Source organism: Notolepis coatsorum, assembly GCF_963971535.1.
Source record: "Notolepis coatsorum genome assembly, chromosome: 6".
NCBI lineage: Eukaryota > Metazoa > Chordata > Actinopteri > Aulopiformes > Paralepididae > Notolepis > Notolepis coatsorum.
This window is the reverse complement of record NC_140170.1, coordinates 179,199,852-179,225,785: the sequence shown is the minus strand read 5'-3', so window position 1 is coordinate 179,225,785 and position 25,934 is coordinate 179,199,852. Positions and strand designations below refer to the sequence as shown.

General features: G+C 42.8%; 1 protein-coding gene across 1 annotated transcript in view; it reads right to left on the bottom strand.

Annotated features, from left to right (window-relative positions):
- The window catches only part of pltp (phospholipid transfer protein), a 33,003-nt gene that overhangs the window by 4,499 nt on the left and 2,570 nt on the right, over positions 1-25,934 (bottom strand). Inside the window, exons 3-13 of the mRNA XM_084316878.1 lie at positions 23,999-24,127; positions 22,099-22,254; positions 19,394-19,457; positions 19,122-19,185; positions 8,734-8,825; positions 7,689-7,865; positions 5,513-5,572; positions 4,180-4,344; positions 3,613-3,680; positions 1,935-1,977; positions 1,003-1,066 (exon numbers count right to left, since the gene is read on the bottom strand). Coding sequence (XP_084173004.1) covers positions 1,003-1,066; positions 1,935-1,977; positions 3,613-3,680; positions 4,180-4,344; positions 5,513-5,572; positions 7,689-7,865; positions 8,734-8,825; positions 19,122-19,185; positions 19,394-19,457; positions 22,099-22,254; positions 23,999-24,127 — 1,082 coding nt within the window. The remainder of the gene's footprint in view (positions 1-1,002; positions 1,067-1,934; positions 1,978-3,612; positions 3,681-4,179; positions 4,345-5,512; positions 5,573-7,688; positions 7,866-8,733; positions 8,826-19,121; positions 19,186-19,393; positions 19,458-22,098; positions 22,255-23,998; positions 24,128-25,934) is intronic.

Here is a 25,934-nt window from a genome sequence, read left to right as displayed (position 1 = left end):
TTTGAGAATATTGAGGTATTTGTTACAGCCACAGCCAGGGCTTTTCTCTCCCCTGTCTGTCAGCAGGACGTTCCCATGCCCATACATGGTCCCCTTCCTGTTCCCGTCTCACCATCAACCTACTCATCTGTGCCTGTCTATACACACCTGCCGGCTATCACCCAATCACCGAACCTGGATAAGAGGCCTGCACTCCTGCCACTCCTCGTCCGAGTGTTGTTTATGCCTCCCGTGGTATAGGACTTTATTCTAGACCTTAGCGTGCCTGAATTATGTTTTATATGGTCAGTGACCTTGCTCCATACGAATCCTTGTTCTCCGATGTCCAGGACCTCACCCCTCCGGCCTACACCTCGACCACAGATCCTCACCAGCCTGCACCCTCATGGACCTCACCTACTCACACCATCGGCCTGTCACTCCTCCACTCCTTGTTCCCCGTCTCTAGCCCCTCTCACGACCCCTGGACCCTTCTCCCCCCTCATGTTTCCATTAAACGTTCTAAACCGCTCTATTCTCCTGTGCCCGTGTTCTGCTCCTGGGTTCTAGACAACACCGCACCCTAACAGTATTCCAATGATCTTAGACAATTAAATCAATATCTATAAACATTAACAACTGTCCTACACTGGAAATCAGTGCATCAATACTTGAATTTGTGATGTCATCAAGTGACATTAAATCAACCATTGATAATAAATGGGTGATTGTTTGAGCCATTATATACAAAATACTGTATTTAAATGTAGGATTTACAGCTCTAAATCTGAGAATGTATAATAGAACAACATACGTTAATTATATTTTAGGGTGGATTTCCCCTTTTATATAAAGTGAATCTTCATAGACACAAATATGACTCATCAAACCATTGTTTGACGCTAGAGAATAATAATAATAATAATAATAATAATAATAATAATAATAATAATAATAATAATAATAATAATAATAATAATAATAATAATAATAATAATAATAATAATAATAGAAACTGCTTACTATTGATGATTGGAACCACTGCTATCTGCAGCATGGTTTTCAGAGGGCCCTGTAGAGGGATGAGCTATACACAGCAGGACATGGGGAGACACATTAGTAATACTAGTGGTATTTTACTGAGAACCACACGGAAAATAAGCTGCACACTGAAACTATAATAATAGCAGTAGTAGCAGTAGTAATAGTAACAGTATAAGTAGTAGTAGCAGTAGTAGTCGTAGTAATAGTAAAAGTAGTAGTAGTAATAGTAGTAGTAGTAACAGTAGTAGTAGCAGTAGTAGTCGTAGTAATAGTAAAAGTAGTAGTAGTAATAGTAGTAGTAGTAACAGTAGTAGTAGCAGCCGTAGTAGTAACAGTAGCAGTAACAGTAGTAGTAATAGCAGTAGTAGTAGTAGTAGTAGTAGTAGTAGTAGTACAGTAGTTGTAGTAGCAGTAGTAGTACTGTAGTAGTAACAGTAGTGGTAACAGTAGTAGTAACAGTAGTAGTAATAGCAGTAGTAGTAGTAGTAGTAGTAGTAGTAGTAGTAGTAGTAGTAGTAGTAGTAGTAGTAGTAGTAGTAGCAGTAGTAGTAGTAGTAGTAGTACAGTAGTTGTAGTAGCAGTAGTAGTAGTAACAGTAGTAGTAGTAGCAGTGCTAGTAACAGTAGTTGTAGTATTGGAATTGTAGTAGTAGTAGTAGTAGTAGTAGTAGTAGTAGTAGCAGTAGCAGTAGTAGTAGTAGTAGTAGTAGTAGTAGCAGTAGCAGTAGTAGTAGTAGCAGTAGCAGTAGTAGTAGTAGTAGTAGTAGTAGTAGTAGTAGTAGTAGTAGTAGTAGTAGTAGTAGTAGTAGTAGTAGTAGTAGAAGAACAACACAGGCAGGTCAAAACATGCAAATGATACAAATATACCAAACACCAAATAAACATGGTCAGGGTAACACAATGACTCCTTACCGCCAGAGACTCCAGAGCTGACTTGTTGGAGTAGATTTTAAACCTGCAGAGATCAAGGAGAGGTAATGTCACTGTGCAGAGATCAAGGAGAGGTAATGTCACTGTGCAGAGATCAAGGAGAGGTAATGTCACTGTGCAGAGATCAAGGAGAGGTAATGTCACTGTGCAGAGATCAAGGAGAGGTAATGTCACTGTGCAGAGATCAAGGAGAGGTAATGTCACTGTGCAGAGATCAAGGAGAGGTAATGTCACTGTGCAGAGATCAAGGAGATGTGCTCTGCACTGCAGAGAAGAATATGTCACTGTGCAAAGAACAAGATAATAATAATAATAATAATAATAATAATAATAATAATAATAATAATAATAATAATAATAATAATAATAATAATAATAATAATAATAATAATAATAATAATAATAATAATAATAATAATAATAATAATAATAATAATAATAATAATAATAATAATAATAATAATAATAATAAGCGCTCCCCACAATGTAGGCTGGAAATTGCCTCCTTCACCACCACTGATAGCACCCAAGCCCGGAGCCCTATTTTCTGAAAATCCACCTAAAATACATACCTAAGTAAATGGAATATTGCCCCACTTCTACAAGGTCCATTTACATATTCTTGGTATCTAGGGACATCTATGGACCTCAGTGAATGTATTCCCAGTGTCAGAAATATTGTGTCCATTATGAAACAAAGGAGAATATGAATTATGATTTTTTCTTTGCATCTTTGACAGTGAATAACACCATGCTAATAATGACCAGACATGGAAAACTGCCACTGATCTCGTTCATTACCATCTTGAGATCATGTGTACAAAAAAATCTAAGGAAATGAATAAAGGGAAAATGATTAAACAGAAGATTTTGTAGATAGAGTACTGAATTCTCCCATCCGGACCAATGCAATATTATTATAGAATATAGAATAGCATGCTTATAAATTACCTTATTATAGCCAATTCGCACATTTATGGATTGTGCCAAATCTTATATTTCAAATCCCCGAGTTCAATTTGGATTTAATATCACCAGGCGTGCATAAGAACAGATAATGAAATCTACTGTATGTGCAGTAGCTTTTAAATTTGTATCAGGGTGCAACCGTTTTGAAACTAATTTCAAATCTAATTGTTGCTACATGCTAAAAATAGGGAAGAGAAACTAACTGCGCTTCAATATATGTCAACAACGTTAAGTGTTGTGGTTTATTATCCCGAATAATAAGAGATATTAAAAAAATTCATACAGAAGTAATTTGCTTGAAACCCCATAGAGGCTTTTGGGAAGTGTCGTTCTGCAGGAACAAGATGTCTCTGCAAAGAACAAGATGTCTCTGTGCAGAGAACCAGGAGAGGTGTTTCCTCTTAGAAGTTAGAAGTAAGTATTATTAGACTGAACTGATTTTTGACTGCATGCTACACGTCTATGCTGCAAGATAGGTGTCCATAGATGTCCCGATCGGATTGGACAAATCGGAATTGGAACAGATCACGGCATATTTTAATTGGTCGGTATCTGCTATATTACGACTGATCAAATTCTGATTATTTTTTGTTAAAAAATATATGAAGACCACTTAAGGGAAAAGCTGTGATGCAGGATCTTTAAGCCGAACCAAATAGATGCTTCATTCGGTGGTGTCTGTGTACCGTACCTGCGGAGATCTAAATGCACGGACAGCCTTTTGCCCTTCATGGTAAACTTAGCATTAAACTTTGCTTCCTGGAGAGAGAGAGAGGGGGGAGATAAAAAAAAGGAGAGAATACCCAAGAAAATGGCTACTCAACCATCATAAAGTTCTTGCAATTCTTTCCCTCGCCAAAATGTAGCTTAACTTTGCAGCATTATTATCCTCCTTCCCGACAAGCTAGCATGACGTGGTATCAATGGATTAGGTTGTCTAGTGTAACATGGTACTGTAGTTGGTTTTGTTACACCTCAGGTCAAAACAGAATGATATAGAATATTAGACTCTGGAAAAGAGTTCAAACAATATGTCTTGTATTTATTGAACAATCAGAAATAATAATTACATGCATCATTGGGTGGTCCATGGATCACAACATTATTCGTGTGTGTGTGTGTGTGTGTGTGTGTGTGTGTGTGTGTGTGTGTGTGTGTGTGTGTGTGTGTGTGTGTGTGTGTGTGTGTGTGTGTGTAGGTGTGTGTGTGTGTGTGTGCGTGCGTGCGTGCGTGCATGCGTGCGTGCGTGTGTGTGTACCATGGTCATGCTGCTGAGTTCGACCGTGGGCTTGCCAGGTGGCAGCAACATCACCATGACGATGGCTGTCATGGCAACCGTTGCCCCTGACGTCTTGATGGTGGTTTTAGGTGGCTTGGTGGCAGACAGTCGGAGAGCAAAGGGAGCATCTAACAGAGCAGGGTTCTGACAGAGAGAGACACCTCAATTAAACATCTCAAACTGTCTTCATCACGGTCAGTGACCCAGGATGCTGGACCCTGTCCTACCTCGTCTCATCTCATTGTCTTAACATCTCATTGTTTTAACATCTCAATGTCTTAACATCTAAATGTCTAATCTCATCTCATATTATTTTATTGTCTAATCTCATCTCATATACTTTTATTGTCAAATCTCTTCTCATATTATTTTATTGTCTAATCTCATCTCATATCTTTTCATTGTCTAATCTCATATATTATTTTATTGTCTAATCTCATCTCATATAATTTTATTGTCAAATCTCATCTCATATTATTGTATTGTCTAATCTCATCTCATAATTTTATTGTCAAATCTCATCTCATATTATTGTATTGTCTAATCTAGTCTCATATTATTGTATTGTCTAATCTTGTCTCATATTATTGTATTGTCTAATCTCGTCTCATATTATTTTATTGTGTAATCTCTTCTCATATTATTTTATTGTCTAATCTCATCTCATATTATTGTATTGTCTAATCTGATTTTATATTATTTTATTGTCTAATCTCTTCTCATATTATTTTATTGTCTAATCTGGTTTTATATAATTGTATTGTCTAATCTCATCTCATATTATTTTATTGTCTAATCTTTTCTCATATTATTGTATTGTCTAATCTCATCTCATATTATTTCAATGTCTAATATCTTCTCATATTATTTGATTGTCTAATCTGGTCTCACATTATTTTATTTTCTAATCTTGTCTCATATTATTTGATTGTCTAATATAATCTCATATTATTTTATTGTCTAATCTCATCTCATATTATTTTATTGTCTAATCTCATCTCATATTATTTTATTGTCAAATCTCATCTCATATCTTTTCATTGTCTAATCTCATATTATTTTATTGTCTAATCTCATATATTATTTTATTGTCTAATCTCATATTATTTTATTGTCTAATCTCGTCTTGTATTATTTTATTGTCTAATCTCGTCTCGTATTATTTGATTGTTTTATCTCTTCTCATATCATTTTATTGTCTAATCTCGTCTCATATTATTTCATTATCTTATCTCGTCTCGTATTATGTTATTGTCTAATCTCGTCTCGTATTATGTTATTGTCTAATCTTGTCTGATATAAATTTACTCACCAGCATCATGATGCTTCCGAAGTAGGTGGTCCTCAACAGCAACGCCATGTCCTTAGACATCTGGACAACGACACACACCATGAAGTAACACACCATGAAGTAACACACCATGAAGTAACACACCATGAAGTAACACACCATGAAGTAACACACCATGAAGTAACACACCACCAACACCATGAAGTAACACACCATGAAGTAACACACCACCAACACCATGAAGTAACACACCATGAAGTAACACACCATGAAGTAACACACCACCAACACCATGAAGTAACACACCATGAAGTAACACACCATGAAGTAACACACCACCAACACCATGAAGTAACACACCATGAAGTAACACACCACCAACACCATGAAGTAACACACCATGAAGTAACACACCATGAAGTAACACACCATGAAGTAACACACCATGAAGTAACACACCACCAACACCATGAAGTAACACACCATGAAGTAACACACCATGAAGTAACACACCACCAACACCATGAAGCAAGTAACACACCATGAAGTAACACACCACCAACACCATGAAGTAACACACCACCAACACCATGAAGTAACACACCACCAACACCATGAAGTAACACACCATGAAGTAACACACCACCAACACCATGACGTAACACACCATGAAGTAACACACCACCAACACCATGACGTAACACACCATGAAGTAACACACCATGAAGTAACACACCACCAACACCATGACGTAACACACCATGAAGTAACACACCACCAACACCATGACGTAACACACCATGAAGTAACACACCACCAACACCATGACGTAACACACCATGAAGTAACACACCATGAAGTAACACACCACCAACACCATGAAGTAACACACCATGAAGTAACACACCATGACGTAACACACCATGAAGTAACACACCATGAAGTAACACACCACCAACACCATGACGTAACACACCATGAAGTAACACACCACCAACACCATGACGTAACACACCATGAAGTAACACACCATGAAGTAACACACCACCAACACCATGAAGTAACACACCATGAAGTAACACACCACCAACACCATGACGTAACACACCATGAAGTAACACACCACCAACACCATGAAGTAACACACCATGAAGTAACACACCACCAACACCATGACGTAACACACCATGAAGTAACACACCACCAACACCATGAAGTAACACACCACCAACACCATGAAGTAACACACCACCAACACCATGAAGTAACACACCATGAAGTAACACACCACCAACACCATGAAGTAACACACCACCAACACCATGAAGTAACACACCATGAAGTAACACACCATGAAGTAACACACCACTAACACCATGAAGTAACACACCATGAAGTAACACACCATGAAGTAACACACCACCAACACCACGAAGTAACACACCATGAAGTAACACACCACCAACACCATGACGTAACCTACACTATGTAACTTTCACACAATGGCTGTGAGATGTAACACAGACAAACAAAGAGGATTAACAAAAACAGTAAGAATACAATGTATTTCTTCAAGCAAGGTAACTTTGTGCACTGTTTTGTTTATTTTGTACAGATGTATGCATTTCAAATTCTAGATTTGACTAGTTCCAATATTTGCAGATTTGCTAATTATGGAGGGAAGATGGACTTTGATATAAGGGATAATGATGATAAATATATGTTTTACAAATTAAGGGTGGCAACCAAAAAGACTCTCACAAGGATGAGTCAGGTGGTGCAGACGGTGGAAGGATGGATGGACGTGATCCATGAGGTCTATGTGATGCAGAGACTGACGTGTGCATTGAGACGACAGGGGGAGAGGTTTGAGGTGAGGTGATCCATGAGGTCTATGTGATGCAGAGACTGACGTGTGCATTGAGACGACAGGGGGAGAGGTTTTACAAGAGGTGGGGGAGATGGCAGGAGTTGGTGAGACCTACAAGGCCAGACTTTATATAATTTCAATTGATGCAGAGACCTTGTGTGCGAGAAGGATATGAATGCCCCCTTTTTTCCACAAGTACTATTTTTATTTGTGTTTATCTGCAGAAGTGGAAAATAAAAATATAATTACATAAAAAAGTAACATAGTGCATGTTTACGTGAGACCGCTCTGACCCGACCCGACCCAAGCCGGGCTCATCCTACTCACGCTCTCATTGTCGATGTACATCTGGAAGAGCTCAGCATTGAAGTAGGAGAACATTCCACTGTCAAAGAAAAACTCGGAAAGCGCCAAATACACCATCCTGTCATACTCCCTGATGATTGGATCTACTGCGTAGTTCACCATCGCATTGCTCTCGTTGGCTAACTCAAAGAACATGCCCTGAGAGAGGAAGAGACAGAAAGAGACAATATCACATTTATAACACTGAGGACAGCACTGGAAGTAAGTGTTTATATTTTATAGAATAGAATAGAAGTACTGTATTAATACAGAGGGAAATTCAGCACCACAGATCACACCACATATGGCATACAATACAATAAATAAACAAGGTAGTAAAACATTTAAATAAAATAAAGATAAAAAGTTCAATTAATTTGTTATCTTCACGAAAGATGTGAAGTGTGTATTTTAATGTTGGCTTAATTCTTTCTAAATTAAATATCATATTATACCTGAGTCAGCTTCTCCCCTATGTGTACTCTACTGTGGTGGGACCCACCACACCAAAAATAATATTAAAACCATTATATTTCAGTCAATCAATGACCTTCCTGTGTAACGAGCAGTCAGATGATCTGTCCTGTTGAAAACAAACACTATGCATAAGACTGGACGACATACTGTATATCTATAGGTAAAACATCCTTATGATTATCGGCATATTAATTTAAGATATTCCTTTATTGATCCCCTTGGGGGAATTTCGGGCGTCAAAGCACCATGGGGGAGGGGGGAGGGGAGGTACAGGTATGGGCAGGGTAATAGTATCTGAATATAAGAATATGAGAAAGAAAATAAACAGTATAAACAATATAATGGTGGAGTCAGACATACTTAGTGGTCAGACAATCCTAACAGACATTCCTTTCTTCTTTCACCCGATCACATGTCTGAAAATGTTTTGTACCTGCATTTCGTATTGGCATTCAATATGCGCGTGGGGAGAAATTGAATATCAGTATCGGCCTCAAAAAACCACATCTATGCATCCTGATACTGAAACTTGTAGTAGTGAGTCTCTCACCCTGAAGTCCATGTCCAGACTCCTGGCCGTCACCGTGGGGTCGCTGAGCAGAGAGTAGTCGATGCCAACATAATCATCCACCTCCGCCCTCACTAAGAACACACAAACTGTTAGTGTCCTCCTCCTCCTCCCTCACTAAGAACACACAAACTGTTAGTGTCCACCTCCTCCTCCCTCACTAAGAACACACAAACTGTTAGTGTCCACCTCCTCCTCCCTCACTAAGAACACACAAACTGTTAGTGTCCTCCTCCTCCTCCCTCACTAAGAACACACAAACTGTTAGTGTCCTCCTCCTCCTCCCTCACTAAGAACACACAAACTGTTAGTGTCCTCCTCCTCCTCCCTCACTAAGAACACACAAACTGTTAGTGTCCTCCTCCTCCTCCCTCACTAAGAACACACAAACTGTTAGTGTCCTCCTCCTCCCTCACTAAGAACACACAAACTGTTAGTGTCCTCCTCCTCCTCCCTCACTAAGAACACACAAACTGTTAGTGTCCTCCTCCTCCTCCCTCACTAAGAACACAAACTGTTAGTGTCCTCCTCCTCCACCCTCACTAAGAACAAACTGTTAGTGTCCTCCTCCTCCTCCCTCACTAAGAACACACAAACGGTTAGTGTCCTCCTCCTCCTCCCTCACTAAGAACACACAAACTGTTAGTGTCCTCCTCCTCCTCCCTCACTAAGAACACAAACTGTTAGTGTCCTCCTGCTCCTCCTCCCTCACTAAGAACACACAAACTGTTAGTGTCCTCCTGCTCCACCCTCACTAAGAACAAACTGTTAGTGTCCTCCTCCTCCTCCCTCACTAAGAACACAAACTGTTAGTGTCCTCCTCCTCCTCCCTCACTAAGAACACAAACTGTTAGTGTCCTCCTCCTCCTCCCTCACTAAGAACACAAACTGTTAGTGTCCTCCTCCTCCTCCCTCACTAAGAACACAAACTGTTAGTGTCCTCCTCCTCCCTCACTAAGAACAAACTGTTAGTGTCCTCCTCCTCCCTCACTAAGAACACACAAACTGTTAGTGTCCTCCTCCTCCCTCACTAAGAACACAAACTGTTAGTGTCCTCCTCCTCCTCCCTCACTAAGAACACAAACTGTTAGTGTCCTCCTCCTCCTCCCTCACTAAGAACAAACTGTTAGTGTCCTCCTCCTCCACCCTCACTAAGAACACAAACTGTTAGTGTCCTCCTCCTCCTCCCTCACTAAGAACACAAACTGTTAGTGTCCTCCTCCTCCTCCCTCACTAAGAACACACAAACTGTTAGTGTCCTCCTCCTCCCCCACTAAGAACACAAACTGTTAGTATCCTCCTCCTCCTCCCTCACTAAGAACACACAAACTGTTAGTGTCCTCCTCCTCCTCCCTCACTAAGAACACAAACTGTTAGTGTCCTCCTCCTCCTCCCTCACTAAGAACACACAAACTGTTAGTGTCCTCCTCCTCCTCCCCCACTAAGAACACAAACTGTTAGTGTCCTCCTCCTCCTCCCTCACTAAGAACACACAAACTGTTAGTGTCCTCCTCCTCCTCCCTCACTAAGAACAAACTGTTAGTGTCCTCCTCCTCCTCCCTCACTAAGAACACAAACTGTTAGTGTCCTCCTCCTCCTCCCTCACTAAGAACACAAACTGTTAGTGTCCTCCTCCTCCTCCCTCACTAAGAACAAACTGTTAGTGTCCTCCTCCTCCTCCCTCACTAAGAACACACAAACTGTTAGTGTCCTCCTCCTCCTCCCTCACTAAGAACAAACTGTTAGTGTCCTCCTCCTCCTCCCTCACTAAGAACAAACTGTTAGTGTCCTCCTCCTCCTCCCTCACTAAGAACAAACTGTTAGTGTCCTCCTCCTCCTCCCTCACTAAGAACACACAAACTGTTAGTGTCCTCCTCCTCCTCCCTCACTAAGAACAAACTGTTAGTGTCCTCCTCCACCCTCACTAAGAACACAAACTGTTAGTGTCCTCCTCCTCCTCCCTCACTAAGAACAAACTGTTAGTGTCCTCCTCCTCCTCCCTCACTAAGAACAAACTGTTAGTGTCCTCCTCCTCCCTCACTAAGAACAAACTGTTAGTGTCCTCCTCCTCCTCCCTCACTAAGAACACACAAACTGTTAGTGTCCTCCTCCTCCTCCCTCACTAAGAACACACAAACTGTTAGTGTCCTCCTCCTCCTCCCTCACTAAGAACACAAACTGTTAGTGTCCTCCTCCTCCACCCTCACTAAGAACACAAACTGTTAGTGTCCTCCTCCTCCTCCCTCACTAAGAACACACAAACTGTTAGTGTCCTCCTCCTCCTCCCTCACTAAGAACAAACTGTTAGTGTCCTCCTCCTCCTCCCTCACTAAGAACACACAAACTGTTAGTGTCCTCCTCCTCCTCCCTCACTAAGAACAAACTGTTAGTGTCCTCCTCCTCCTCCCTCACTAAGAACAAACTGTTAGTGTCCTCCTCCTCCCTCACTAAGAACAAACTGTTAGTGTCCTCCTCCTCCTCCCTCACTAAGAACACAAACTGTTAGTCTCCTCCTCCTCCTCCCTCACTAAGAACACAAACTGTTAGTGTCCTCCTCCTCCTCCCTCACTAAGAACACACAAACTGTTAGTGTCCTCCTCCTCCTCCCTCACTAAGAACACAAACTGTTAGTGTCCTCCTCCTCCTCCCCCACTAAGAACAAACTGTTAGTGTCCTCCTCCTCCTCCCTCACTAAGAACACACAAACTGTTAGTGTCCTCCTCCTCCTCCCTCACTAAGAACACACAAACTGTTAGTGTCCTCCTCCTCCTCCCTCACTAAGAACACAAACTGTTAGTGTCCTCCTCCTCCTCCCTCACTAAGAACACAAACTGTTAGTGTCCTCCTCCTCCTCCCTCACTAAGAACAAACGGTTAGTGTCCTCCTCCTCCTCCCTCACTAAGAACACAAACTGTTAGTGTCCTCCTCCTCCCTCACTAAGAACACAAACTGTTAGTGTCCTCCTCCTCCTCCCTCACTAAGAACACACAAACTGTTAGTGTCCTCCTCATCCTCCCTCACTAAGAACACACAAACTGTTAGTGTCCTCCTCATCCTCCCTCACTAAGAACACACAAACTGTTAGTGTCCTCCTCCTCCTCTCTCACTAAGAACACACAAACTGTTAGTATCCTCCTCCTCCTCTCTCACTAAGAACACAAACTGTTAGTGTCCTCCTCCTCCTCCCTCACTAAGAACACACAAACTGTTAGTGTCTTCCTCCTCCACCCTCACTAAGAACACACAAACTGTTAGTGTCCTCCTCCTCCTCCCTCACTAAGAACACACAAACTGTTAGTGTCCTCCTCCTCCTCCCTCACTAAGAACAAACTGTTAGTGTCCTCCTCCTCCTCCACCCTCACTAAGAACACAAACTGTTAGTGTCCTCCTCCTCCTCCTCCCTCACTAAGAACACACAAACTGTTAGTGTCCTCCTCCTCCTCCACCCTCACTAAGAACACACAAACTGTTAGTATCCTCCTGCTCCTCCCTCACTAAGAACACAAACTGTTAGTGTCCTCCTCCTCCTCCCTCACTAAGAACACAAACTGTTAGTGTCCTCCTCCTCCACCCTCACTAAGAACACACAAACTGTTAGTGTCCTCCTCCTCCTCCCTCACTAAGAACACAAACTGTTAGTGTCCTCCTCCTCCTCCCTCACTAAGAACACAAACTGTTAGTGTCCTCCTCCTCCTCCCTCACTAAGAACACAAACTGTTAGTGTCCTCCTCCTCCTCCCTCACTAAGAACACAAACTGTTAGTGTCCTCCTCCTCCACCCTCACTAAGAACACACAAACTGTTAGTGTCCTCCTCATCCTCCCTCACTAAGAACACAAACTGTTAGTGTCCTCCTCCTCCTCCTCCCTCACTAAGAACACAAACTGTTAGTATCCTCCTCCTCCTCCCTCACTAAGAACACAAACTGTTAGTGTCCTCCTCCTCCTCCCTCACTAAGAACACAAACTGTTAGTGTCCTCCTTCTCCTCCCTCACTAAGAACACACAAACTGTTAGTGTCCTCCTCCTCCTCCCTCACTAAGAACAAACTGTTAGTGTCCTCCTCCTCCTCCCTCACTAAGAACACACAAACTGTTAGTGTCCTCCTCCTCCTCCTCCCTCACTAAGAACAAACTGTTAGTGTCCTCCTCCTCCTCCCTCACTAAGAACACACAAACTGTTAGTGTCCTCCTCCTCCTCCTCCCTCACTAAGAACAAACTGTTAGTGTCCTCCTCCTCCTCCCTCACTAAGAACACACAAACTGTTAGTGTCTTCCTCCTCCACCCTCACTAAGAACAAACTGTTAGTGTCCTCCTCCTCCTCCCTCACTAAGAACACACAAACTGTTAGTGTCCTCCTCCTCCTCCCTCACTAAGAACACACAAACTGTTAGTGTCCTCCTCCTCCACCCTCACTAAGAACAAACTGTTAGTGTCCTCCTCCTCCTCCCTCACTAAGAACACACAAACTGTTAGTCTCCTCCTCCTCCTCCCTCACTAAGAACACACAAACTGTTAGTGTCCTCCTCCTCCCTCACTAAGAACACACAAACTGTTAGTCTCCTCCTCCTCCTCCCTCACTAAGAACACACAAACTGTTAGTGTCCTCCTCCTCCTCCCTCACTAAGAACACACAAACTGTTAGTGTCCTCCTCCTCCTCCCTCACTAAGAACACACAAACTGTTAGTGTCCTCCTCCTCCTCCCTCACTAAGAACAAACTGTTAGTGTCCTCCTCCTCCTCCCTCACTAAGAACACACAAACTGTTAGTGTCCTCCTCCTCCTCCCTCACTAAGAACACACAAACTGTTAGTGTCCTCCTCCTCCTCCCTCACTAAGAACACAAACTGTTAGTGTCCTCCTCCTCCTCCCTCACTAAGAACACACAAACTGTTAGTGTCCTCCTCCTCCTCCCTCACTAAGAACACACAAACTGTTAGTGTCCTCCTCCTCCTCCCTCACTAAGAACACAAACTGTTAGTGTCCTCCTCCTCCTCCCTCACTAAGAACAAACTGTTAGTGTCCTCCTCCTCCTCCCTCACTAAGAACACACAAACTGTTAGTGTCCTCCTCCTCCTCCTCCCTCACTAAGAACAAACTGTTAGTGTCCTCCTCCTCCCTCACTAAGAACACACAAACTGTTAGTGTCCTCCTCCTCCTCCCTCACTAAGAACACACAAACTGTTAGTGTCCTCCTCCTCCTCCCTCACTAAGAACACACAAACTGTTAGTGTCCTCCTCCTCCTCCCTCACTAAGAACACACAAACTGTTAGTGTCCTCCTCCTTCTCCCTCACTAAGAACACACAAACTGTTAGTGTCCTCCTCCACCTCCCTCACTAAGAACACAAACTGTTAGTGTCCTCCTCCTCCTCCCTCACTAAGAACCAGGCCATGTGAGCGGATCGGAGCGTGAGCGGCGCGGGGCGCGGAGCGGGCTGTTTTGACGTGAGCGAGGAGTGGGTTTTAAAATGAGTCGGCGCGACGTCCGGAGCGAGAGTTCTCCTCCGCTCCAATCCACTCCAGGCCGCTCACAGTGGTTTAACACTGTTGATGTAATATATACATGCAGTACAATGCCAAAGCAACAGATGGCGATGTACAAACATGAAGGCCATTTTCAACCAATGAGAAGGGTTCAGGCTTCGTCACTGTAGAGACGCCCACCATAGATATCTATGACGCCCACACTCACTCCTGTTAAAAAAAGTATCGACGCCATTGTTGTTGACGTTAGCTTACATGCTAACGTTAATGGCAGCGACCATAGCATTGTGGCTCGGCTAGCCTATCATCGCTTAATAGAACTAGTGAATGGATAAACAACGTTATTTAACATTGCAGAATGGCTACAATTACAATGCGGCTCAATACAAACAATTGTTAAGGGGCCCAGGGGGTGTAGACTGTTGTAGTTTGAGCTCATTTACACCATGCTCCAAAAAAGAAAAAGAAAAACTGCCGAGCGATCTGGCGCGGGGAGCGGGGAGCGCTCGATTCAAGGTGAGTGGGGAGCGAGCGGAGAGCGACTTGGGAGCGGGGTCAACATGAGCGATTAGCGGAGCGGACCAAGCTTTAAAGAGCGAAGAGCGGATTTCTCGGCCGCGCCGATCCGCTCACGTGGCCTGCTAAGAACACACAAACTGTTAGTGTCCTCCTCCTCCTCCCTCACTAAGAACACACAAACTGTTAGTGTCCTCCTCCTCCTCCCTCACTAAGAACACACAAACTGTTAGTGTCCTCCTCCTCCTCCCTCACTAAGAACACACAAACTGTTAGTGTCCTCCTCCTCCCTCACTAAGAACAAACTGTTAGTGTCCTCCTCCTCCTCCCTCACTAAGAACACACAAACTGTTAGTGTCCTCCTCCTCCTCCCTCACTAAGAACACACAAACTGTTAGTGTCCTCCTCCTCCTCCCTCACTAAGAACACAAACTGTTAGTGTCCTCCTCCTCCTCCCTCACTAAGAACACACAAACTGTTAGTGTCCTCCTCCTCCTCCCTCACTAAGAACACAAACTGTTAGTCTCCTCCTCCTCCTCCCTCACTAAGAACACACAAACTGTTAGTGTCCTCCTCCTCCTCCCTCACTAAGAACACACAAACTGTTAGTGTCCTCCTCCTCCTCCCTCACTAAGAACACACAAACTGTTAGTGTCCTCCTCCTCCTCCCTCACTAAGAACACACAAACTGTTAGTGTCCTCCTCCTCCTCTCTCACTAAGAACACAAACTGTTAGTGTCCTCCTCCTCCTCCCTCACTAAGAACACAAACTGTTAGTGTCCTCCTCCTCCTCCCTCACTAAGAACACAAACTGTTAGTGTCCTCCTCCTCCCTCACTAAGAACACACAAACTGTTAGTGTCCTCCTCCTCCTCCCTCACTAAGAACACAAACGGTTAGTGTCCTCCTCCTCCTCCCTCACTAAGAACACAAACTGTTAGTGTCCTCCTCCTCCTCCCTCACTAAGAACACACAAACTGTTAGTGTCCTCCTCCTCCTCCCTCACTAAGAACAAACTGTTAGTGTCCTCCTCCTCCTCCCTCACTAAGAACACACAAACTGTTAGTGTCCTCCTCCTCCCTCACTAAGAACACAAACTGTTAGTGTCCTCCTCCTCCTCCCTCACTAAGAACACAAACTGTTAGTGTCCTCCTCCTCCTCCCTCACTAAGAACACAAACTGTTAGTGTCCTCCTCCTCCTCCCTCACTAAGAACACACAAACTGTTAGTGTCCAGTAAATGTACAGTTTCTTCCCCTTCGGATGTATATATTTTGTATGATCTCTTTTTACTACACAGTTCTGTGTATATATCTGTATGTCTTGTATGTCATAAATGTCCTGATGAATTGAAAATGGGGGACCCCGATGTAAACAAGACAAAAGTCTTTCTCTGGTCTGCATCCCCTTAGCAGTTGTTTTTTGTATTGAGCCGTACTGTATTGTACCCATGCTGCAATCTGTTAATAAAGTTTTCAATCAATCAATTCAATCCACCTCCGCCCTCACTAAGAACACACTGTTAGTTTCCTTCTCCGCCCTCACTAAAAAATGTTGTGTAATGTAATGCAATGTAATATAATGTAATGTAATGTAATGTAATGTAATGTAATATAATGTGATGTAGGGTAATCTAATGTAATACAATGTGATGTAATGTAATATAATGTGATATAATGTAATATAATGTGAGGTAATGTAATGTAATAGTGAAATGTAGTGTAATGTAGGGCTGTCCCTGACTAAGGATTTGGATAGTCGACTATGATTGGCCAAAATAGTCGACAAAAAAATAAAAATAAAAAATAAAAAAAGTATAATATATATATATATATATATATATATATTTTTTTTTTTATCATTCAATTTGGGCTGTGGGGGGTGCTTAATGGGGGGTGCTGAAGGAGTCGACTGAAGGCTTCTTGTCCTCTGCAAAAGCATGCAATTGGTCCACTGATGGACACATCTTGATAGTCTAGTGCAGGGGTCAGGAACCTTTTTGACTGGGAGAGCCATAAAAGCCAAATATTTCTAAATATATTTCATTGAGAGCCATATAGTATTTTTAACGTATAATGAATTAAATATGTCTTACTTTTAATGCGACTTCTGGTGCTGCATGGTTTTGCTGATGGCCTTGTAATCTGGTTCATACGTGGTGAGGTTGAGCTTCATGCAGGCGTTGAGGCTTCCATCAGTTAAACGTGAGCGTAGGTTGGTCTTAATGTTCCTCATATGCAAGAATGACTGCCCACATGCATATGTAGAGCCAAACATGGTCAATATACGGCAATACTCACGCTGCATTGTGTGGTATGTCACAGGAAGCTCGTTCCAAGTTTTAAGAATCAGCTGGTCTTCAGGTTGAAGATTTTTTATTTCTGTCCACTTGTGTTCCCTCGCCAGCTCTGCTCGCTATATCTTCAGCTACAGATACTATTAGCTGTATCTTCAAAACTAATTTCTGTTTACTTTAAAATGACACAGTATTATTAAGAAATATCACAAGTATTAAAAAAAAAAAAAATTTTACTCAAAAAATTCTGGGAGCCATATGCTGTCACCAGAAGAGCCATATATGGCTCGCGAGCCATAGGTTCCCGACCCCTGGTCTAGTGTGTTCATTAGATGGGTGAAATCCTCTTTCAGTGCCTCTGTGCCTGGTTTCGTAGGCAGTTAGCCTCTGGTATGCGTGCCATTAGCGTTAACCACACTTCTAGGCCTCTTTTCTTTTGGAAAGAATGATAAAAAAAATATATATATATTTTTTTATTATTATTATTATTATATTTTTTTTGTATTCGACTAAGAGGTTGGCAGTCGACTACGGCTCCTTTCGACCGATTAGTCGACTAATCTACTAATAGGGGTCAGCCCTATTGTAATGTAATATAATGTGATGTAATGTAATATAATGTGATGTAATGTAATATAATGTAATGTAATGTAGTGTAATGTAATGTAATGTAGTGTAATGTAATATAAGTAAGGGATAATGTATAGCTACGAGGTCATTGTCGCAAAATAATTGACCGAGGCGCAGCCGAGGTGTTCTAAACGCAGTGAAGGAGTATAGCTATACATTATCCCGCTTATTACAGGGCTAACTTACTAACAATATACGTAATTCATTTTACACCATGTAAACAAGACGAAAGTCTTTCTCTGGTCTGCATCCCCTTAACAATTGTATGTATTGAGCTGTACTGTACTGTACCCATTCTGCAATCTGTTAATAAACTTTTCAATCAATCAATCAATCAATCGACAAGACGAGATCAAATGCAGACGCAGTTGTTCCGTTGCTCCTCTGGAGTCGCCGGCAGGTGTGTGGACTTGATTGCACCTGATGTAGTGCAGCTGTGCATAATGGTAAAGCTTAGCTTTTGTGACTGTGATCAAAATGCTTGATTGTGATTGGTCAATAGCGCTCTGTTGCCCCTAACAGCGGTCATTATTGCGCGTTGCCCGTAGCAGCGGTGAATTATCGAGAAATAATTGACCGCTGTTAGGGGCAACCGAGCGCTATTGACCAATCACAATCAAGCATTTTGGCGAATGTTAAAACGCCATGTAATAATGTGATTTATTACATGGCGTTTTCACATTCGCCGAAATGCTTGCTTGTGATTGGTCAATAGCGCGCGTCAGAGGTCAGTTATCAGACAATAATGACCGCTGTGGGACAATAATGACCGCTGTGCGCAGCTGTTCGCAATCAAGCCCACTGACATCAGTGCAATCAGACACTTCCGGTGTTCTGCTGCCGGGGAAGCTGCCGGCGATGACAGGGGGCGGAGCGATGAGCGGAGCCAGAACCAGTGTTGCGAGTCGATGTAAAATGAATTAGGTATATTGTTAGTAAGTTAGCCATGTAATAAGCGGGATCATGTATAGCTATACTCGATCATTGTCGCAAAATAATTGACCTTCACTGACGTTTAAAAGACCTCGCCGAGGCGGCTCGGTATTTTAAACTCCGTGTCGGTCAATTATTTTGCGACAATGACCTCGTAGCTATACATTATCCCTTACATAATGTGATGTAATGTAATATAATGTGATGCAATGTAATATAATGTGAGGTAATGTAAAATAATGTAATGTAATATAATGTAATGTAATATAATGTGATGTAATATAATGTAATGTAGTGTAATGTAATATAATGTGAGGTAATGTAATATAAAGTGAGGTAGTGTAATATCATGTGAGGTAATGTAATGTAATAATGTGATGTAATGTAATATAATGTGATGTAATGTAATATAAAGGGAGGTGGTGTAATATCATGTGAGGTAATGTAATGTAATATAATGTGATGTAATGTAATATAATGTGATGTAATGTAATATAAAGGGAGGTAGTGTACCTGGGATGGTCTCCAACATGCTGTTGATGTGAACCAGAGCAGCGTGGTTCAGAGCGGGGCAGAGCTAAAATCAGACAGACAGACAGACAGACAGACAGACAGACAGACAGACAGACAGACAGACAGACAGACAGACAGACAGACAGACAGACAGACAGACAGACAGACAGACAGACAGACAGAATTAACACCATGGTGTTTATGATAATGATGTCTGATGAACAGCTAACCGATGGATGTTTTCTTGGATAGACTCGTGATGTCTGTCTCACCTGATTGTTGAGCAGGAACCGCATGCCTGTCGTCAGGAAGGTGGCCAGGAAGCCGTACACCTTCCTGGAGTCAACAACAACAACAACATCATATTAACCAGGTGTGTTTACACGCAGAACAAGTACCAGAAACTGTATATAGGCAACATAGTGGACTGAGAGGTTGTTATGTTAATATGATAAGAAACAAGGTGGTGGACTGAGAGGTCGTTATATTAATATGATAAGAGGAGAAACAAGGTGATGGACTGAGAGGTCGTTATATTAATATGATAAGAGGAGAAACAAGGTGATGGACTGAGAGGTCGTTATATTAATATGATAAGAGGAGAAACAAGGTGATGGACTGAGAGGTCGTTATATTAATATGATAAGAGGAGAAACAAGGTGGTGGACTGAGAGGTCGTTATATTAATATGATAAGAGGAGAAACAAGGTGATGGACTGAGAGGTCGTTATATTAATATGATAAGAGGAGAAACAAGGTGATGGACTGAGAGGTCGTTATATTAATATGATACTGTAAGAGGAGAAACAAGGTGATAGACTGAGAGGTCGTTATATTAATATGATACTGTAAGAGGAGAAACAAGGTGATGGACTGAGAGATCGTTATATTAATATGATACTGTAAGAGGAGAAACAAGGTGATAGACTGAGAGGTCGTTATATTAATATGATACTGTAAGAGGAGAAACAAGGTGATAGACTGAGAGGTCGTTATATTAATATGATACTGTAAGAGGAGAAACAAGGTGATGGACTGAGAGATCGTTATATTAATATCATGATAAGAGGAGAAACAACAACAATCCTCCGTACACACAATGTACTTATTTTTATACTTTAGGTTGTACTTTAGTTTGTATATTGTATATTATTTTGTATAGTGTTTGGACCTTATTTTCTTTAACTTTTTTACTGTATGAAGCACATTGTCAGGAGGCTCATACAGAACCAAGCATTTCACTGTAATGTACATGTACTTTATACGTGACAAATAAAACAACACTTGAACTTGGACTGTTCTGCATCCTCTACTGACCCCAGTGTCCCGCTGAACTGTGTTCTGCACCCTCTACTGACCCACTGAACTGTTCTGCACCCTCTACTGACCCACTGAACTGTTCTGCATCCTCTACTGACCCCAGTGTCCCGCTGAACTGTGTTCTGCACCCTCTACTGACCCACTGAACTGTTCTGCACCCTCTACTGACCCACTGAACTGTTCTGCACCCTCTACTGACCCACTGAACTGTGTTCTGCACCCTCTACTGACCCACTGAACTGTGTTCTACATCCTCTACTGACCCCAGTGTCCCGCTGAACTGTTCTGCACCCTCTACTGACCCGCTGAACTGTGTTCTGCACCCTCTACTGACCCACTGAACTGTGTTCTGCACCCTCTACTGACCCACTGAACTGTGTTCTGCATCCTCTACTGACCCCAGTGTCCCGCTGAACTGTGTTCTGCACCCTCTACTGACCCACTGAACTGTTCTGCACCCTCTACTGACCCACTGAACTGTTCTGCACCCTCTACTGACCCACTGAACTGTTCTGCACCCTCTACTGACCCACTGAACTGTTCTGCACCCTCTACTGACCCACTGAACTGTGTTCTGCACCCTCTACTGACCCACTGAACTGTGTTCTGCATCCTCTACTGACCCCAGTGTCCCGCTGAACTGTTCTGCACCCTCTACTGACCCACTGAACTGTGTTCTGCACCCTCTACTGACCCACTGAACTGTGTTCTGCACCCTCTACTGACCCACTGAACTGTGTTCTGCACCCTCTACTGACCCACTGAACTGTGTTCTGCACCCTCTACTGACCCACTGAACTGTGTTCTGCACCCTCTACTGACCCACTGCACTGTGTTCTGCACCCTCTACTGACCCACTGAACTGTGTTCTGCACCCTCTACTGACCCACTGAACTGTTCTGCACCCTCTACTGACCCACTGAACTGTGTTCTGCACCCTCTACTGACCCACTGAACTGTTCTGCACCCTCTACTGACCCACTGAACTGTGTTCTGCACCCTCTACTGACCCACTGAACTGTTCTGCACCCTCTACTGACCCACTGAACTGTGTTCTGCACCCTCTACTGACCCACTGAACTGTGTTCTGCACCCTCTACTGACCCACTGAACTGTTCTGCACCCTCTACTGACCCACTGAACTGTGTTCTGCACCCTCTACTGACCCACTGAACTGTGTTCTGCACCCTCTACTGACCCACTGAACTGTTCTGCACCCTCTACTGACCCACTGAACTGTGTTCTGCACCCTCTACTGACCCACTGAACTGTGTTCTGCATCATCTACTGACCCCAGTGTGCTGCTGAACTGTTCTACATCCTCTACTGACCCACTGAACTGTTCTGCACCCTCTACTGACCCACTGAACTGTGTTCTGCACCCTCTACTGACCCACTGAACTGTTCTGCACCCTCTACTGACCCACTGAACTGTGTTCTGCACCCTCTACTGACCCACTGAACTGTGTTCTGCACCCTCTACTGACCCCAGTGTCCCGCTGAACTGTTCTGCACCCTCTACTGACCCACTGAACTGTTCTGCATCCTCTACTGACCCCAGTGTGCTGCTGAACTGTGTTCTGCACCCTCTACTGACCCGCTGAACTGTTCTGCATCCTCTACTGACTCACTGAACTGTTCTGCACCCTCTACTGACCCCAGGGTGCCGCTGAACTTGGCCTTCATCTTCTCGATGTTGGCGTTACACGTGATGTTGTTGATCTTCAGGCGTCCCAGCGGGTCTCGCACCAGGTTCAGAGCCGTGTGGATGCTCACGCCCTCTGCTGACGCGTTGATGTAACCTGTGTCATAACTACACACACACACACACACACGCACGCACACACACACACACACACACAGAGAAACAACACTATTTGAGTTAGGGGTCAGAGTTATTATTACCTTCGTCATCATCCTCATCACCATCCAGCATGGCTGCTATTCTTTCATTTTGGCAGTGGTGGAAGAAGGACACAGTTCCTTTACTCAAGTAAAAGTAGAAATACCCAGATAAATGAGTACTCTGGTGAAAGTAAAAGTCCTCCATTCAAATTCTGCTTAAGTAAAAGTAGAGAAGTATTTGCTATTGAATGTACTTAAAGTATCTAAAGTAAAAGTATGTGCGTGTCTCAGTGCTTGGGAGCATTCAAACATTGATCCATTGACCTCTAAAGGTGATGTTAAAGTGGTATGTGGTCCAGATATGCTGCTCTGATTAAAGGTTATGTTAAAGTGGTATGTGGTCCAGATATGCTGCTCTGATTAAAGGTTATGTTAAAGTGGTATGTGGTCCAGATATGCTGCTCTGATTAAAGGTTATGTTAAAGTGGTATGTGGTCCAGGTATGCTGCTCTGATTATGTCCTATTGAAGTTGACAGGCTTCAAATGTGAACGTGTATAATAGTCATACATTTTTGCCTTGTTTTCTATGTCAAATCTTTTTCTTCAAAGTAACTAGTAACTGATGGGTTCAAATAAATGTAGTGGAGTAAAAAGTACAATATTTTCTTTGAAATGTAGTGGAGTAAAAGTATTAAGTTCCCTAAAAGTACAAGTAGCTCGAAATTGTACTTAAGTACAGTACTTGAGAGTAAAAATACTTGGTTACTTTCCACCGCTGCATTTTTGGAATATATAGTTTGTCAGGTGGGTTGAGGTTTTCCAAGGTAGGGTCAGGTTTGTGTTAAGCTTGCAGGTCAGCTGGCTTTGCGAGATCACACAAAAATCCATCTAGTCAGGCTTCAAGTTATGCGCTTGTGACCAAACCACAGTGGCTCTGACCAATCGGGGTCCTTTGAAGAACTACTGGTGGCTACGGGCTTGGTTTAGGTGTAACAACAGTATTTTATTTAAGTGCCGGCGCTAATCCAAAGGACGTCATCCCAGATGGTTGTGTGCAAGAGGCCATGGGTGGGTCAGGTTAGGTTAAGGTTAGCCAAGGATAAAGGAGAGTAATGGGTTAACCAGCTAAATGAACAGTCAGAGCTATACACACAAACACACTTTATATTTATTGATAAAGGATTTGCACTACAACTCGTACACCTACTGTAAATTGTACCTAAATTGCACCTCATCCCATTTCTGCCTTGCACTATATAGTATTGTATATTAGTACACTGCACAGTATTGTATATTATATGGTAACTCAGTTACGTCTATTCTGCATCGAACATTGTACATATGTCTATACTGAACACTGTGACCTCATTTTTCTTTACTTCTAATTTACATGCTATACTATGTTATTTTATTTCATACTTATCTTGTCTTGCACAGTCTCTGGAGCGCAACAGTAAGAAGCATTTTGTATAAAAGTATTCTGTACTTCTGTATGACAACTATTAAAGAAACTTGAAACTTGAAACTACTGTACATCAACACACAAATGTCACTATGTATCGTTTTATCTTACATCAAAGTGTATGTTTTCTAAATTCATATGTTGTATTTGGCTGACTTCTAGGTATTTCTAGGTTAAAAAAAATAATACTGAAAATGGGACATGTTCTAATCATGAGACTGATGTAGGTGTCCTCCTGGTTGGACTCACAAGAACCAGTAGAGGATACGTCTCTGGAAGCCAAGGGTGATGGAGGAGTTCTGGACGTCGAACAGAATACCCAGCTCTGGCAGGAAACGCAGGTCAGCATGAGTCAGATTCAACTCCTTTATCTTCACACTGAGGAGAGGAGAGGAGGTGAAGAGAGGAGAGGAGAGGAGAGGAGAGGAGAGGAGAGGAGGTGAAGAGAGGATAGAAGAGGGGATACGAGGGTGAGAAGAGAGGAGAGAAGGAGAGGAGAGGAGAAGGGGATAAGAGGAGGAGAAGAAGAGAAGAGGAAGAGAGGAGAGGAGAGGAGAGGAGAGGAGGAGGAGGGAGGATAGGAGAGGGTGAGAAGAGGGTGAGAAGAGGAGAGGAGGAAAGGAGAAGAGATGACAGGGGACGAAAGCAGAAGAGCGAGGAGGAGAGGAGAGGAGGAGAATAGTGGATAGGAGAGGGGATAAGAGGGTGAGAAGAGAGGAGAGGAAGAGAGGAGATGAGAGGGGGATAAGAGGATGAGAAGAGGGAGAGGAGAGGAGGAGAAGAGAGGATAGGAGAGGGGGAGAAGAGGGAACGAGGAGAGGAGAAGAGAGGAGGAGATGACAGGGGAGGAAAGCAGACGAGAGAGGAGGAGAGGAGAGGAGGTGAAGAGAGGATAGAAGAGGGGGATAAGAAGGTGAGAAGAGAGGAGAGGAAGAGAGGAGGAGATGACGGGAGGAAAGCAGAAGAGAGAGGAGGAGAGGAGAGGAGGTGGAGAGAGGATAGAAGAGGGGGATAAGAGGAGGAGGTGAAGAGAGGATAAGAGGGGGATACGAGGGTGAGAAGAGAGGAGAAGAGGAGAGGAGGTGAAGAGAGGATAGAAGAGGGGGATAAGAGGGTGAGAAGAGGAGAGGGGGAAAGGAGAAGAGAGGAGGAGATGACAGGGGAGGAAACCAGAAGAGAGAGGAGGAGAGGAGAGGATAGGAGAGGGGATAAAAGGGTGAGAAGAGAGGAGAGGAGGTGAAGAGAGGATAGAAGAGGGGGATAAGATTGTGAGAAGAGAGGAGAGGAGAGGAGGTGAAGAGAGGATAGAAGAGGGGATAAGAGGGTGAGAAGAGGAGAGGAGGAAAGGAGAAGAGAGGAGAAGATGACAGGGGAGGAAAGCAGAAGAGAGAGGAGGAGAGGAGGTGAAGAGAGGATAGAAGAGGGGGATAAGAGGGTGAGAAGAGAGGAGAGGAGAGGAGGAGATGACATGGGAGGAAAGCAGAAGAGAGAGGAGGAGAGGAGAGGAGAAGAAGAGGAATGAGAGAGGGAGAGAGCTGAGACTATATTTGTCTTGCACTATTTTGTGTTGTAAAGTGTTCCACCCGACGGGGTCGGTACCGACCCCAAAATGGCATCTGATCATAAATCAATATTTTTCAGAGTGTTGCATATTTTTAGCGATTTTTTTATCAAACATTTTCAAGTATTAACATCACTAACATGTCACAAAAGCATGTAGAATGTATATTATCATCAATACGTTAATTTAGCAATAGGTTAAAAGTGCCATTAGATAGTTTTAACTTCTCGATTTGCTGAAGACTATTGCAAGACGGCGACCATTTTGAAAAACTTGAATCATGGGAATTGTAGTTTTTTGTCAAGGGCATGCATAGCTGTGGATCAGCGTTGGAATTATTCCGAACTACACTTCCTGGCAGTTTCTGTGGGGGTTCAAAGTTCAGCGTTCTGAATGAATTATTTCAATAAATGTTATTATTCGGGATAATAAGCCACAAAAGGTAACGTTTTTGACAAATATTGAAACGCAGTTCGTTTCTCCTCCCTATTGTTAGCATGTAGCAACAATTAGATCTGAAATTAGTTTCAAAATGGTTGCACTGTGGTGAAAATAAAAAGGTACAGTAAATTACAGTAGATATCATTATCTGTTCTTATGCACTCCTGGTGATACTAAATCCAA